General features: G+C 42.2%; 1 protein-coding gene across 1 annotated transcript in view; it reads right to left on the bottom strand.

The window, feature by feature from the left end:
- The window catches only part of pcsk1 (proprotein convertase subtilisin/kexin type 1), a 28,340-nt gene extending 14,771 nt beyond the window's left edge, over positions 1-13,569 (bottom strand). Inside the window, exons 1-4 of the mRNA XM_080423337.1 lie at positions 13,055-13,569; positions 10,927-11,031; positions 10,559-10,681; positions 981-1,127 (exon numbers count right to left, since the gene is read on the bottom strand). Of these exons, the coding sequence (XP_080279463.1) occupies positions 981-1,127; positions 10,559-10,681; positions 10,927-11,031; positions 13,055-13,249 (570 nt within the window). The 5' untranslated portion in view covers positions 13,250-13,569. The remainder of the gene's footprint in view (positions 1-980; positions 1,128-10,558; positions 10,682-10,926; positions 11,032-13,054) is intronic.
- Positions 13,570-14,117: the final 548 nt, after the last annotated feature.

The following is a 14,117-nucleotide window of genomic DNA, read 5'->3' as shown; positions in this document are numbered from 1 at the left end:
ATAGAAAGAAAAAAAAAATCCTCCTCAATTTTAAGTAGGTGACAACCTTCAAAATGTCTAAAAACATCCTTGAAAAAGGGGAAATGTTTTCGATCTACAAACAGATAACTGCATCATGCGTCGCCATCCGTAGCAAACATTACTGTTGCAGAGAGCTTCACCCTTGGACACGTGTCTAGGAGACCAGATTGCAGAAATCCTTGGAGGCGTTATAATTTAATATACTGCATTTATCTGTGTCTTTATGAATCGCCTTGTGAGGTGTCACCGGCCCGGGGTTGCTATGGGAACGACGGGGGGCACGACGACGGCGCTGTTGCTACGGAAACGGTGTCTTACGTCACCCTTTCTCAGCGTTGGGTCTGGTGACCACCACCAGTGGTCCAAATGCCCCCCCCCCCTCTGTAACTCTGAGAGCGTACAAAAGGGTCCATTCGGTTGAGTTTCTACACTCTCAGAGTTACATTAACATTGAGGAACTAATGCACTGTTTCCCAACGACTCGGGACCCATGTTTGGGTCGCAAACCAATTTTTATGGGTCGTGAGTAAATATTCCCCTTTTTTCGTTTCCTTCATAAAAATATATATATATACATATTTCAAAAGATTTTAAAAAGTTCACGACAACTTTTCACAACTATTCATCAATTAAAAACAATTCCAACATTTTTCGAAAGTATTTCATTAATAAAATGAAAAAAATCTAATAATTTCCATAAATAAATTGATTAAAAGTTTAAGAAGTTGTGAAAATAGCACATCTACAAGCTCACAACGCGGTGCAAAGCGACGCGTTGTGAGCTAGTAAAGCTGCTATTTTCACTAGTTTGGGTTCCGGGCAAACGTCTAATTTCTCTTTTGGGTCTTGAGATAAAAGGTTTGGGAACCACTGGTCTAATGCATATAAAAACTCGGGATCCTTGAAATGAAAAAGGAATGAGTGCGTAGTTGGGGTAGATGTAAGAATGAGTGTCTTACGTAGTTGGAGTAGATGTCGGTGTGGTTCCACTCCAGTCCGTCGTCCAGGACGGTGATGACCACTCCTTTCCCTGTGATGCCTTTCTTCCACACGGGGATCACATGGAGGTCCAGCTTAGGCAGCGAGGAGGACGTCCGCGTGTCTTGCTGGGAAAGACGAATAAGAACACAGGAAGATGTAAAGCAGGGGTTCTCAAACTTTTTCATGTCAAGGACCCCCAAATTGATATATATTTGGCCGCAGACCCCCACCTCAAAATATATTTTGTGCCAGGGACCCCCAGAAGAGAATACTATATTTTTTTAAATATTTATAACATTTTTGATATTTTCCCAAAATTTCCAAAACTAGCAGATATACGTGCTGTGAGCTTGTATATCTGCTATTTTTAATATAGCCAATGTATAAATAAATAAAAAGGTGTTAAAATGATTGTGATGCTTAACTTAACCCATGACCTGAAAATGTACTGTATTTTCTGTTAACTAAAGCGCTGGAAACCTCTGTTACTGAACAAACACTATAGCAATGATTGCTCAGCAATAAAGTTTAAAAAGTATTCAATCAATCAATCAAAAGCATCAGCTACTTTTGCTACTTTTATGTGAAACTGGTGTACAATTAAATTATAAAACTGGGTGAAGCGGTTAATAAGATAGATTTGTTGATTCTTTAAAAAATCTATTCAACAATTTGTCGCTCCTCTGCCCTTGGACTGTGACTGTAATTGTTTAGTTTTGGACTCTTAAGGCCTGTTCTTTAGGCTGGTTTAGGCCTGTTCAGTATGTTCTGTATTTGTCTTGTATTCCTGTTCTGTTGGTTTTGTTTTTCTGTTATTATGTTGTTGCCCTGGTTTTGGGTGTCTTATTTTGTAGTAATGTTCTGTGTCTTCCTGCCTGCCTTTGTTTGCTGTTACCTGCCTTGTCTCACCTCCCTGTATTATTGTAACCCTCCTCCCTGTATTATAGGCCACGCCTACTGGGAAAAAAAAGCTTCCGGGTGTTGCAGGTTTCGGTTTTGCGGAGCCGCTTTGTTTTGGTTCCCAATCCCTATTTGAATGGAATAGAATTTCCCCGTGGGATAACAAAGGTAGACAGACGCTAAATAGTCTCCGGAAAGTATACTCACATTTATATTTATTTTGTATTTTAAAAATAAGCTAAACTACGCCGCATCAAGGATTTTATTAGGTAGGCCCTATTACAATGCCCCAGGCTTGCGGGTTCCGGCCGCCTGATGACGCGAATGACGCGCCTGGTGACGTAGGGTTGGCTTCCGCTCCTGACCCGATCATAAACCCGAAAAAGTTATTGATCCCAGGCTATTGTAACCCTAGTCACCTGTGTTCTGTTTGCTCGTTAGCCTATCCTAGTGTTGATTTTCTGTTTGAGTTCCCCTGTGTCCTGTTATCCCTGTCTCAAGTTAAGCCCTGTGTTTGCATCAGGTTGTGGTTGGTCCGTAAATCCCATGTTGTGCGAGTCTGTATCTGAATGTCCCATCTGTCTGTTGCCCTTCCCTACTTGGAAGTACCTTGCTTTAGTTTAATAAACACTTTAAGTTCATCCGTTGTGCCTCCTATCGCCTGTTTTTGGGTCCTCCGTACTCATTCCTGACAAAATGTTTGCGGCGATTCGTTGATACATAAAAAATAAATAAAAAATGATTAGAAAAACGTAATTCTTGATTATTTGATTAATCGAAAAAGTCATCAATACAATAATCAGAAAGAAAATACTTCAAACTGATTTGCACCCTGACGTGACGTCACGTCAGGGTACAATCCCTCCCGTTTTTTACTTTTTCCACACAGAACCAGGAGATAACATGCATACAAACTGGCTCAATAGCGCCCCGTGCCAAACAGGACAATGTGGTATTGCAGGTGAAAGTGCTTTATAAGCCAGAGAGAAGTTAGTTGGAATGAGTATATCTGAGGCTTGATTTAGGCTCAAACCTTTTGAAAAATGTTTGAGGGACATAAACAATATGATATTAAATATTATTATTATTTTTAAAATTCATGCTGTAGATCCTTTAAAGAGTCTACACCATGAAAATCACTTTTTTCTTGTTTTTTTGTATTTTTTGGGGTCCCCAGTGTCTCTTGTACCCCAAAAAATGTTTTTTTTTTTAATTCAGTCATTCCTTCTCATTTCATGGATTTCCAGAATGGGCGTGTCTGAACAGGCGATCTCAGAATGGAAATGTTTATGAGGTCATAAACATTTTTGATGGCAAACCCAATGTTAAATGAAAAGTGCCCGAATCGCTCCGAAACTTTTTCTACCCCCCCTAAGTGGGGGTCTACGAACAAATACTTCGGGCTCGGATTTTGGCTCCGCCCCCCGGAAGTGGGTGAAACAGGCACCTCAAACACTTGGTGGAATTGTTCAAAAATGTTCAAAGTGTTTTTTTTTCGATTTTGTATTTTTCTTAGATGCTTCTTTTTATGCAGAATTTTTCTTTTTTTATATATTTTTTTATTAACAGAATTTTGTATTAACAGAATTGCTCAGTAGCCCCCCCCTGCCCAAGAGGACGTTTTGGTATTGCAGCTGAAAGTGCTGTATAAGCCAGAGACAATTGACTTGGGATGAGTATATCTGAGTGATGATTTAGGCTCAAACCTTTTGAAAAAGGTTTGAGGGACATACACCATATGATATTAAATATCAAATATTTTTTTTAAATTCATGGTGTAGCTCCTTTAAACATTAATAGACATGTCATACAGATGAAGAAACAGAACGGAAAAGACCAATATGGACACTGTTACAAAAAAGAAAGAATCAGCAAAAACATATTGCAACAATAAAAGTCAGGGGAACCAAAACGTAAAACTCTAGGGAAAATGTTATTATATTATATTAGGCAGATCAGTCAAAGCAAGCACCAGAACAGTCAAAGCCAGATGCCACGGTGCTTCAACAAATCTGGCAAGTCAACAATCTGTGGCGGAGCTCAGAATCGGGACAGATTTTGACAACATACTTTTAACCACTTGAACCCCGGCATGACTATTCTGAGGGGAACATTGTCAAAACATTGTCGAGCAATAAGTAGATCTGCTATTTTTGGCAAAGAGATTTACACCGAAAGAAGTGGTCAAAGTACAGTTGTAACTCAAGTGCAGTTCTCTAAAACCAGAGGGTTTAAGTGGTTGAAAAGGAGCTGAAAACAACATAGCCAGTGGTCATGTGCACATAATTGGACAGTAATATCTCAATGAAACCTTCATACAGAATGTTTTATTCCCAGGCCTTGTAACTATTCAAAATGACACACAAAGCCATTTTAACCACATTAACTTTCATTGCCATGGACGAAAATTCCCATCCGATTTTGCAATGGCCCACACTGCCAATGACGGAAATGACGATTTTCTCAAAGGAACTAGGAGATAACGCTATCCAAAAAGTTGCTGCTCCATTCACTTAAAAAATAAACGAAAAAAAAACAAATGTCAACGAGGTCACAATGACCTCGTTGACATTTGTTAAACCACATCTGAAAACCCTCAGTGATTAGCAACCATCAGGGGATCAATTATACTGGAGATAAATATTCTGTGACTACTTGAAAAGGTAAGATAATCGCAAAATCCTGGCACTGGGCAAACACAGCCAGAAATAAGTCTGGCAGTGAAAGAGTTACAGCCCCTATATTGGGCAAATTGTCCTTTTTTTATTATCGTGGAAATAGCGCAACGTGTGCACAACGTGCACAACATGTTGCGAGCTTGTAGATGCAACTATTTTCGCTATTCCTCGTACTACGAAGTATATAGGACTGAAGTATATAGGACTGAATTAGATAATGGCGGTGTGTCAAAGACATTATAGCCCACTCCACACAGCTGAGCACAGGCCCCTCGGAGCTGTCAGAGGTCTGAACACACTCGGTGGTTATCAGGTAACAATGAAGCATGCTGAAAACACAAAAGGTTGCATCCAAACTATAGCTTGGCCGGCTGACACCGCCTGCCATCTTTTCCCTATTGACCTTTGGAGAAATCCATTACCAGCCTGTTGGCTTTTCTTTTGTCCCGGAATCATCCACTCCTCCGGCCACTTGGAGGCCGACAGCTGCACAAAGCCTCATATCTCTGTAGTCTTTTCTTCATCATCCAACACACAGGCTCTAATAATGAAGTTCAGCACAGTGGTTCTCAAAGTGGGGTCCTTGAGGGGGTTCTGGGGGGGGGGGGATCCAGTGGCGTAACGCAGAATCGCGGGGGTTTCACGTGAGGCCCACGTACATGCATGTGCGTGCACAACCCGCGCGCGTGCACGAAAAATTTCGGGTCTAATTCGGGTCTAATTCGGGTCTATTTGACCAATATAAATCAACTTTTTTCTTTTTTTTTGCTGTAAAAATATTTGTATCAGCGCAGGCGGGGCCCCCCCTGCTGGTGGCCCCCCCGCACCGCATCACTTGCTGCCCCTCCGTTACGCCACTGGGGGGATCCCAGCAAAATTTGTTTATCGTTGCTGTCGGGCAGAAACATTTATTTTTTTGTAAATTAATGCCCTACTTGATCATACTTGAGCGTCACACAAAATAATTTAAAGTAGCAGATCTGCAAGCTCAAAAATGTTCTACCGGTCCCTGGCACAAAATCTTCTCAAATGGGGGTCTATGTGTAAATACATTTCAATTTGACTATCAACTTGTTCTCTCTCAAAAATGAGAGACAGTGGTATAGCACACAAGCAGCCACGTGGTGCCCACCAATTTCTTGCTGTTATAATTCCTTCTTGGCTGCAACGCCTGGTTGCCATTTCCTTCCTGATGACACATCTTATAGGCCTATTCATACTCGACATAAGACCCTTAAGTAAGCATAAGGAACGGAGGGGGAGACCAAAAAGGGGAGGGGGGATGGGGGGTTTGTCCGTCGATTATGTCATCCGTCAGGTTGAGCTCAACCTGACGTACCTGACGTACGTTCACTGCTTCCCTCTGGAGGATGAATAGCCTCTTGGCCCTAATCACGCATAAGAAACGTGTCAAACTATGAATGCACTGAATGCACTGACGTAAAGAACATACCAGTTCCTCACCCCCGACGTACGTCAATCCCCATCTCCGTCTAGTATGTACGCCACTTTAGGCCTAAATTATCAATATATTTATTTTAGATTGATTTTTGACAGTGGGAGACAGGACAGCTACGTAGGACACCCAGCAGAGAGAGAGAGGAGACTCCAGTCCTTGCAACTCCCAGGGAGCATGTAGAGTAGTCAGTCAGAAACCCTGTATCTCCACATTTCGTGCAAAAGTAGTGAAAATAGCAGATTTTTCAAGCTATGGAACCAATTAAAAGTGTTAACAACAGCTTGTGACTAAATAATGACTACATTGGATCCATTGAAACACAGCTTCTTCTTTTTTTTCCCGCATTTCCTGAAAAGTAACAATTTTGTACATACATGGTTTTGTCTCAGACAGAGACAATATGGTATTTATTGTGAAAGCGATGTTTGGGGCAACAAAACCAGCATAAATTGGATAATCAGCGGGACGCAAGGAATGATGTGTACACAGTACACACACACACACTAAAATCCAGAGTGTTACAGCAATTCAACTCTGAGAGTGCGCAGATGGAACCGAACGGTTACAGGACCATTTGGTTCCATTTGTTGGTTCAAATCTTAAAGGAACACTCTGAATTGTACAGTGTTAGAGGCCCAAATGTCTGCCTGGGGAACAGGATGATTCAGAGCAGGAGGCGCGACTAAATAAAGAAGCCGAGCCGCTCTGTGCGCAATATGCACACACTGCAGGGCTCCACCCCAAGATGTGACTCATACTGAGATGTAACCCCCCCTCTATCTACCCATCTATCTATCTATCTATCCATCCATCCATCCATCCATTCATCCATCCATCCATCCATCCATCCATCCATCCATCCATCCATCCATCCTATCTATCTATCTTTTTCTTCATCTCACTTCACTCTCACTCTTTCGCCTCTATTGATCTGTTGATCTTTTGTTCTTATCTCATGTTATCATCAGAAAGGCAGCAAACTCCATCTCTTCTCCAAACCTCCAACCTGTCCCTACTGTATTGTATGTTTTAATGTCTTCTTGCTGTCTTGGCACATGACGTCTACGGTTTGGCTTGTTGTGACACGACAGCGTCAAATGACTCACTTGCTGACTATTATAGGGGCTAAGCAGGCCTTTCCATAGCCCCCCCCCCTGTGCACACAGTTCAACTGTAAAGACAAACCACTCAATGGACAGACTCTGCACACACAGACACTGACTCTTAGGTGTTTAAACATGTAGTGACAACAGCACAGCTATGGGGTGCACTTAGAAAGACACGCACGCACGCACGCACGCACGCACGCACGCACGCACGCACGCACGCACGCACGCACGCACGCACGCACGCACGCACGCACGCACGCACGCACGCACGCACGCACGCACGCACGCACGCACGCACGCACGCACGCACACACACACACACACACACACGTGTTACACGGCCACGTAGGGAGCAGGTACAACTACAGCATGAGTCACTCCCTCCGAGTAGAACGATGGCCTCGGCCGATAAAGAATGAGACGCTCTGCTCATCCGGCCTGTATAGTCTCATCTCTCTCTCTCTCTCTCTCTCTCTCTCTCTCTCTCTCTCTTCATCTCTACCGTGACATCTTTCACAGCAGCAAGCTGCTGCTTCCGTCACCTACAACACTGTTAAGTCCCCCTCACATTCAAGTTGCCCTTTCCTACGTCCCCACGTCATTCTCCCCCTCTCCACACACACATCTACTAACTACACCATCGGTGGTTCTCAAATATTAACCTGTCAAAGACCCCCAAATTGATACGTATTAAGTCGCACTTTGATGAAGTATAAAACGGGGCTCAAATGGTTAAACTGTTCCTCCTTTTGGAACCGTGGCAAAGACCCCTGGGAGTCCCCGGACTCCTCTTTAAGAACTACTGTACTACACACTAGAGTTGATTCCATCCTTGCTCATAAACTCCACTCAACCATCATGCTGTCAATCCTAGCTGACATCAGTTCTTCCCTTCACATAGCCACATGATGCCACACATGCATTCCCTTGTAGCCGTCATGTACTGGACCTGTTGGCCTGATCTAAACTGCGAATCACCACATACACATACATAAACGGTAAACTCCTACGTTTTTTTATAACTGTCTCAGTTACAGACCTGTAAGGGTCCATTTGGTTCCATTATATATCTATATATATCTATATATATCTATATATATCTATATATCTATATCCATCTCTCTCTCTCTCTCTCTCTCTCTCTCTCTCTCTCATTCTCTCTCTCTCTCTCTCTCTCAATATATATATAGATATACATATATACATATATATATACTGTATACACACACACACACAAACACACACACACACACACACACACACACACACACACACACACACACACACACACACACACACACACACACACACACACACACACACACACACACACACACACACACACACACACACACACTGTAGATACACACACACACACACACACACACACACACACACACACACACACACTGTAGATACATAGATATGAGTAACCTGAAGGCAATTTTCTGTCCTTAGTTTGAGAAGCCCCACATTAAATTGGGTCTTGTGCGGAAATAGAGTAAACAGTCCTCAAAGAACAATTTACATTAGTGTCGTCAGCTCAAATGGACAAAAATGATTCATGTCAATTTAGTTCCTTATGTTCTGCAGCCTGTGACTCATATCCAGTTAGTGATGGCGCAGAGAAAATAATACATGATACATTCTCTCTCTCTCTCTCTCTCTCTCTCTCTCTCTCTCTCTCTCTCTCTCTCTCTCTCTCTCTCTCTCTCTCTCTCTCTCTCTCTCTCTCTCACACACACACACGCATGCATATACGCACACATGTATACGCATTACGCACACACGCGCGCACGCCCGCGCCCCCACACACACACACACACACACACACACACACACACACACACACACACACACACACACACACACACACACACACGGATGACAGGTGTTCTGAACCTCTGACCCACATAGTGCTGTTGTTACTGTTGCATCAATGACCATCTAATGGGAGCAGTGGAGTTAAAGCTGCACTACGTAACTTTCCTCTTCTACCCCGGCTTTGAACCCGGTTTCCTGCGCTTTGGTTCCATTTGATTGGTTCTGGTTCTAATATTGTTTCCATCGAGTTTGAGGAAGAAACTAAACAAAAAGCTGGGAGCAGATTGTCCTCAGCCACTGACTGTGACTTTGTCTGTAAAAAAAAACAATTTGATTGAATCATGAAAAATGTGTTTACCATTAAGCTGTCGCTGTGCATAAGCGGATGCTGGACATACAGTAGCTTTATAGTTCATTTCAGGGTAGAGTTCATTTCAGGGTTAAAACAAATTCCATTCTTAAATGATGTAATTCATAGCTAGTGGGGTATTGGCATGGTGATTCTAATCCAAAAGTCGGGGATAAAGAGGAATGTGTTGGTAATGGATCTGTAGGGGAAGCGCAGCTGTGACAATCCATTGTTATGCACCAGCCTAATGCCTCAATGGGCTAAAGAAGCCCTTTCAGGGGTAAATTGGATCTTAATGCAGGATGCTCTGTTCTGTCCAACATTCTTGATCCCCACACTGGCAGCCACTGACAGGTGACAGCAATTAAGCGAATGGCAGTTTTGGTAAGGACATGCAATGCATACCGTATATTCTATTGTACAGGATGTTCTCAGGAATGCTCCCCCTTATATTTGTTCTATGTTGGATCAGAACCCTACTCAATACCAGACCCACAGTGCTCCATCAGCCTGCAATGAGCTCCAGAAGTCCTTAAAAATCTGATCACTTCCATCTTTAGGTCATGGTTTCCAACATTTTTGTTCAGGATTGTAACTGCTTTATTGAATTATTGAATTTTGGTTTATCTGTTTTAGGTTCTTTGAGTGTTTTATTTTTTTGAGTGTTTTCTGTCTTCTGATACATGTATTTTGATGTTGCTGTATGTGAATGTCTATTCCTGTTGATTACTGTGATCTGTATCTCGGCTACTTTGAAAATGAGGGCCTGCCCCTCAACTGTACTCCGAGCTGAAATAAAGGTGATGGTGATCTATTTTATTTTTTTTACCAATAAACAACCCTTTCTCTTGTGAGGACCAGGAAAGAGAAACCTGCCAGGCAGCAGCAGCACACTGACTAGAGTAGACTATGAGAGCTCCTCCCAGCCTGTGTACTGTGCATCATCATCAGTGAGAGAGCTCAGATCAGTCCCAGGGGGGGGGGTGCAGACTGCCTGCATGCAATCAAGCTGAGCAGAAGGTCAAGACAGAGCTTTGCTATGACATAATGACTCACTAATCTAAACTTAGATCTGGAAGTCTGGAAGACACGCTATGGTAAAAATCGAGACTATTTTGAGATAATAATTTTCTGCATTTAGACTTACTGCATGCTTTGTGGTATAGCGGCTACAACAAACAAAAAGAAGAGGCAAAGTATGAAGTAGGCTTTAGACTGAAGGGTGTTAGGAACATACCAGATACCACTGCTGGTTCCACATGGGGTCATCGAACAGTTTGTCCACTGGACAGTCCCTGCACTCCCGCAACGATGCTCGCTTCATACGCTGCCTCTCGTACTGCTGCTCCGCCCACAACACCTATCAGAGAGGATTTAATATGTCATTATTACTGTCATGTTTACGTAGGGGAGGGACACGCGTGTCATCACGCCAACAAGGGGAAGCTTGTTGGCGTGATGGAAGCCACATTGTTCGTTTTACTCTGAGGGTGTAAAAATAGACCCAAATGGACCGGTGAGGGTCTTGTACTTTCCATTTTTTACACCCTCAGAGTTAGATTTGGGTCCAAAACTGAGGATTTCACTTTGTCTAATCAGACCTACCCGATCATCCTCTGTGAGCCGTTTGGTGATGTGTTGGGCACTTCGCCTCATTCTGGGAGGATGGCTGTTGTGTTTAATCAAGAAAAGGTTTTCCATGGCTCCAATCTGCAGATAAGACAAACAGAGTGATATATTTTATATAGGAAGGGATATCTAGTCACATATATGGGCTGCAAAAAACATGTTCATCCTGCATCCTGTCAAGAAATTATACGCAAGGACTTCAGTCTAAAATGTGTATTTTCACTTATATAAACATTGATGTTTTCTTTCTGTGATTGCATGATCTATAATGTTTCTCGCATGACACTACATTGTGGCAGGAGCTACATTTAACTGCTGCTAAATCAGATAATATGCCTACTTAATGTTCAAGCACCAAAACATTATGATGTGGTGCCATACACAGCATTTCTACTGTAATTACTAAATGTCTGGATGGGTCATATGGGCAGATCCATCCAGTCAGTCATATCTCATTTCTAAATGACTTGCAGTACAGTTCAGGCTGTAAGAATCCCCTGTGTGAATTTATCCATTTGATTTACTGTAAAATAAATGACATTGGCCTATTGACAGTGACAGGCCACTCCATTGACGCAGAGAAGAGTCGAGGACAAAAGCAGCAAAGCTGTAGGAGTAGAAAGCATTTCCCAGAGAAGCTACAGGTAGACAACCTGTTGGACTGTTAGCCTAAACTGATCTTCATGAACAGTGATTTTTACAGTCAGGCTTAAAAGGCAGGTTTTAATTTCTAAAGACTCGAGTTGAACAGGAAACAACAGACAACGTCTGTCAATTAGAAATTTGGACCATTGAAGCTGCATAATATGACACTTGAACCGCAGAACGATGATGCTGCTGATGATGGTGGTGGTGGTGGTGAAGATGGTGGTGATGATGATGATAATGACGAACAAGACAGTGGTATAAGAACATGCAGTACAGTATATATCACAGCGGCCAGGACACGTGAAAGCTCAGTTAATCATTGACCACTGTCTTTAAGAGCATCAGGTTCATGTGAATTAATGAGCTGGTCGTGCAAAGATCCATGCACATCTAATGTGTTTGTATTTGCACAACACAGGCCCGTATGAACAGGAGATAAGGTGCAGGATTGGGGAAATGAAAAAAGAAAAAGATACTCTGTTCTGAGTATAATCAGAGGTGTGTGTACACAATGAGTAATAGATTGATCCAATCTATGTGCTTTTACAGGATGACAAAGCGCTGAATATAATAATTTGGGCTATCATAAAAGCCATGAGTTTGCAGTTAATTGACATTATCAACCACACAATCAAAGAACAGGAAATTATACAATAGTAACACATTTGTTGTTGTTTTGCATCACAGTAGAAAATTACCCTGATGTGACAATATAGGCTTATTTTATCACCCATATCCCATAATGACCATCTGCATATTCTATTCATAAGCAGCTATTGATTCACTTTCAACACAAGCCCTGTTCTTTTCTATGCAGACTGAAATATTTAAGCAGTAAGAAATATATAAAAGCTGATCAAACAAAGCATCTCGCGGAAAGTATAAAGCAGTGGTCTTCAACAGGGGGTCCGGGACCCCTAGGTGGTCCTCAGAGTTACTACAGGGGGTCCGCCAAATATTTGTGTGATGGGCAGACCAAGTACAGAGCCAACGGTCAATTTGACTAAATATAGAGGTTTTAAAAGGTTAACTGTCTGAATATACACATTAACGTGAATCCAACATATTAATAGAAAAGACATGTCAAACAAGTCTATGAAGCCATCTATGAAATTTATGAATACGTTTCAAATGAACACAATGTATACATTATGTAGACATAGTGTGGGGGGTCCCTGCTTCATCTCTCTCTCAGCTAAAAGGGGTCCTTGGTCTAAAAAACGTTGAAGACCCCTGGTATAAGGGATGTATACTGCATCGTACGACAGCGTCGCTTGGCTACAAAGCCAAGTCAAACCAACCAACGGCTTGAAGATATAAGCGCTTTTCGCCAGGCGACACAGTTGCACTCTATAGCTTATTATAGGCTAGACTGCTACTTTGTGGAATAATCAGGACCGAATGGTTTGTTGGTTGGTGATTTTCCTCTCTCTCCTCCTCCTCCTCATCAACCTACCGGTCGGAGCAGCTCGTATCCCAGCTCTCTGGTCACCATGTCGGCAGCCTCCTGGCCACCGGTGATCTCCACAGCCCACTGGTTGACATACACTCTGTCCGACCCATCAGCGTCCACCATGGAGGAGCCCGACAGCAGAGCCGCCACCACACAGCAACACAACACAACCACTGGACGACATCTGATCACTTCCATCTCGATGATCAAAAATTCAAGATAAAAAAGAGGGGGAAAAAAAATAGTCTACACAATAACACTGCCGAAATGCTTAAGTCCAGAACAAGATGAGATTCATATAATCCTTAATAATAAATAAATAAGCCTCATAAATAAATTCGCCTCTCAAAATACTTATTTTTCTTCTTCTTTCCCTCTCCAAAAATAAATAAATAATAATAATGATACAAAAATAGCCTATACAATAACACTGCCGAAATGCCCAAGTCTAGAACAGGATGAGATTAATTTAATCCTTAATAATAGGTAAATAAATAAGCCTTATATAAATAAATTCGCCTCCCAAAATACTTATTTTTCTTCTTCTTGTTTCCCCCCTACAAGAAACAGCTGGATGGGAGCTGAGAGGACATGAAAATAATGCCTGTTATTCCATCAAGAAATGAAAGCGAGCTGTGGTGGAGGGGGGGGGGCGTAGTGTTGCCAGGTCTACTGATTATAAGCGACTTTGGGCTTGTTTTTCTGTAAAGTGGCTTGCTTCCAATTTCTTTGATTATTGTTTGAACCAGTGGTTCTCAAACCCAATTTGGTTGCCAAATGAATGTGTATTTGTCCACGGACCCCCCCATCTGAAATTATAATTTGTGCAGATTGTACGACAATTGTAGCCTGACACTCAGCCTGAATTTTCATTGCTGTTAAAATGTTTCAAAGATATTCCACATTTTACACTTTTTCTCCCCTCAAGATTTGTTTGGGGAAATAGCAGATCTATCAAGCTCACAACACATTGCATCACGACGCCTTGTGAGCTTGTAGATCATATATTTTCAAATAGCCGACATTTATAGGTTTGCTCTGATGTGGCCTATATACAGTCGCTTCT

Source organism: Gymnoscopelus braueri, assembly GCF_963280865.1.
Source record: "Gymnoscopelus braueri genome assembly, chromosome: 3".
Taxonomy (NCBI): Eukaryota; Metazoa; Chordata; class Actinopteri; order Myctophiformes; family Myctophidae; genus Gymnoscopelus; species Gymnoscopelus braueri.
Note: the sequence above shows the minus strand (reverse complement) of the source record. Positions and strands in the feature narration are given on the sequence as shown.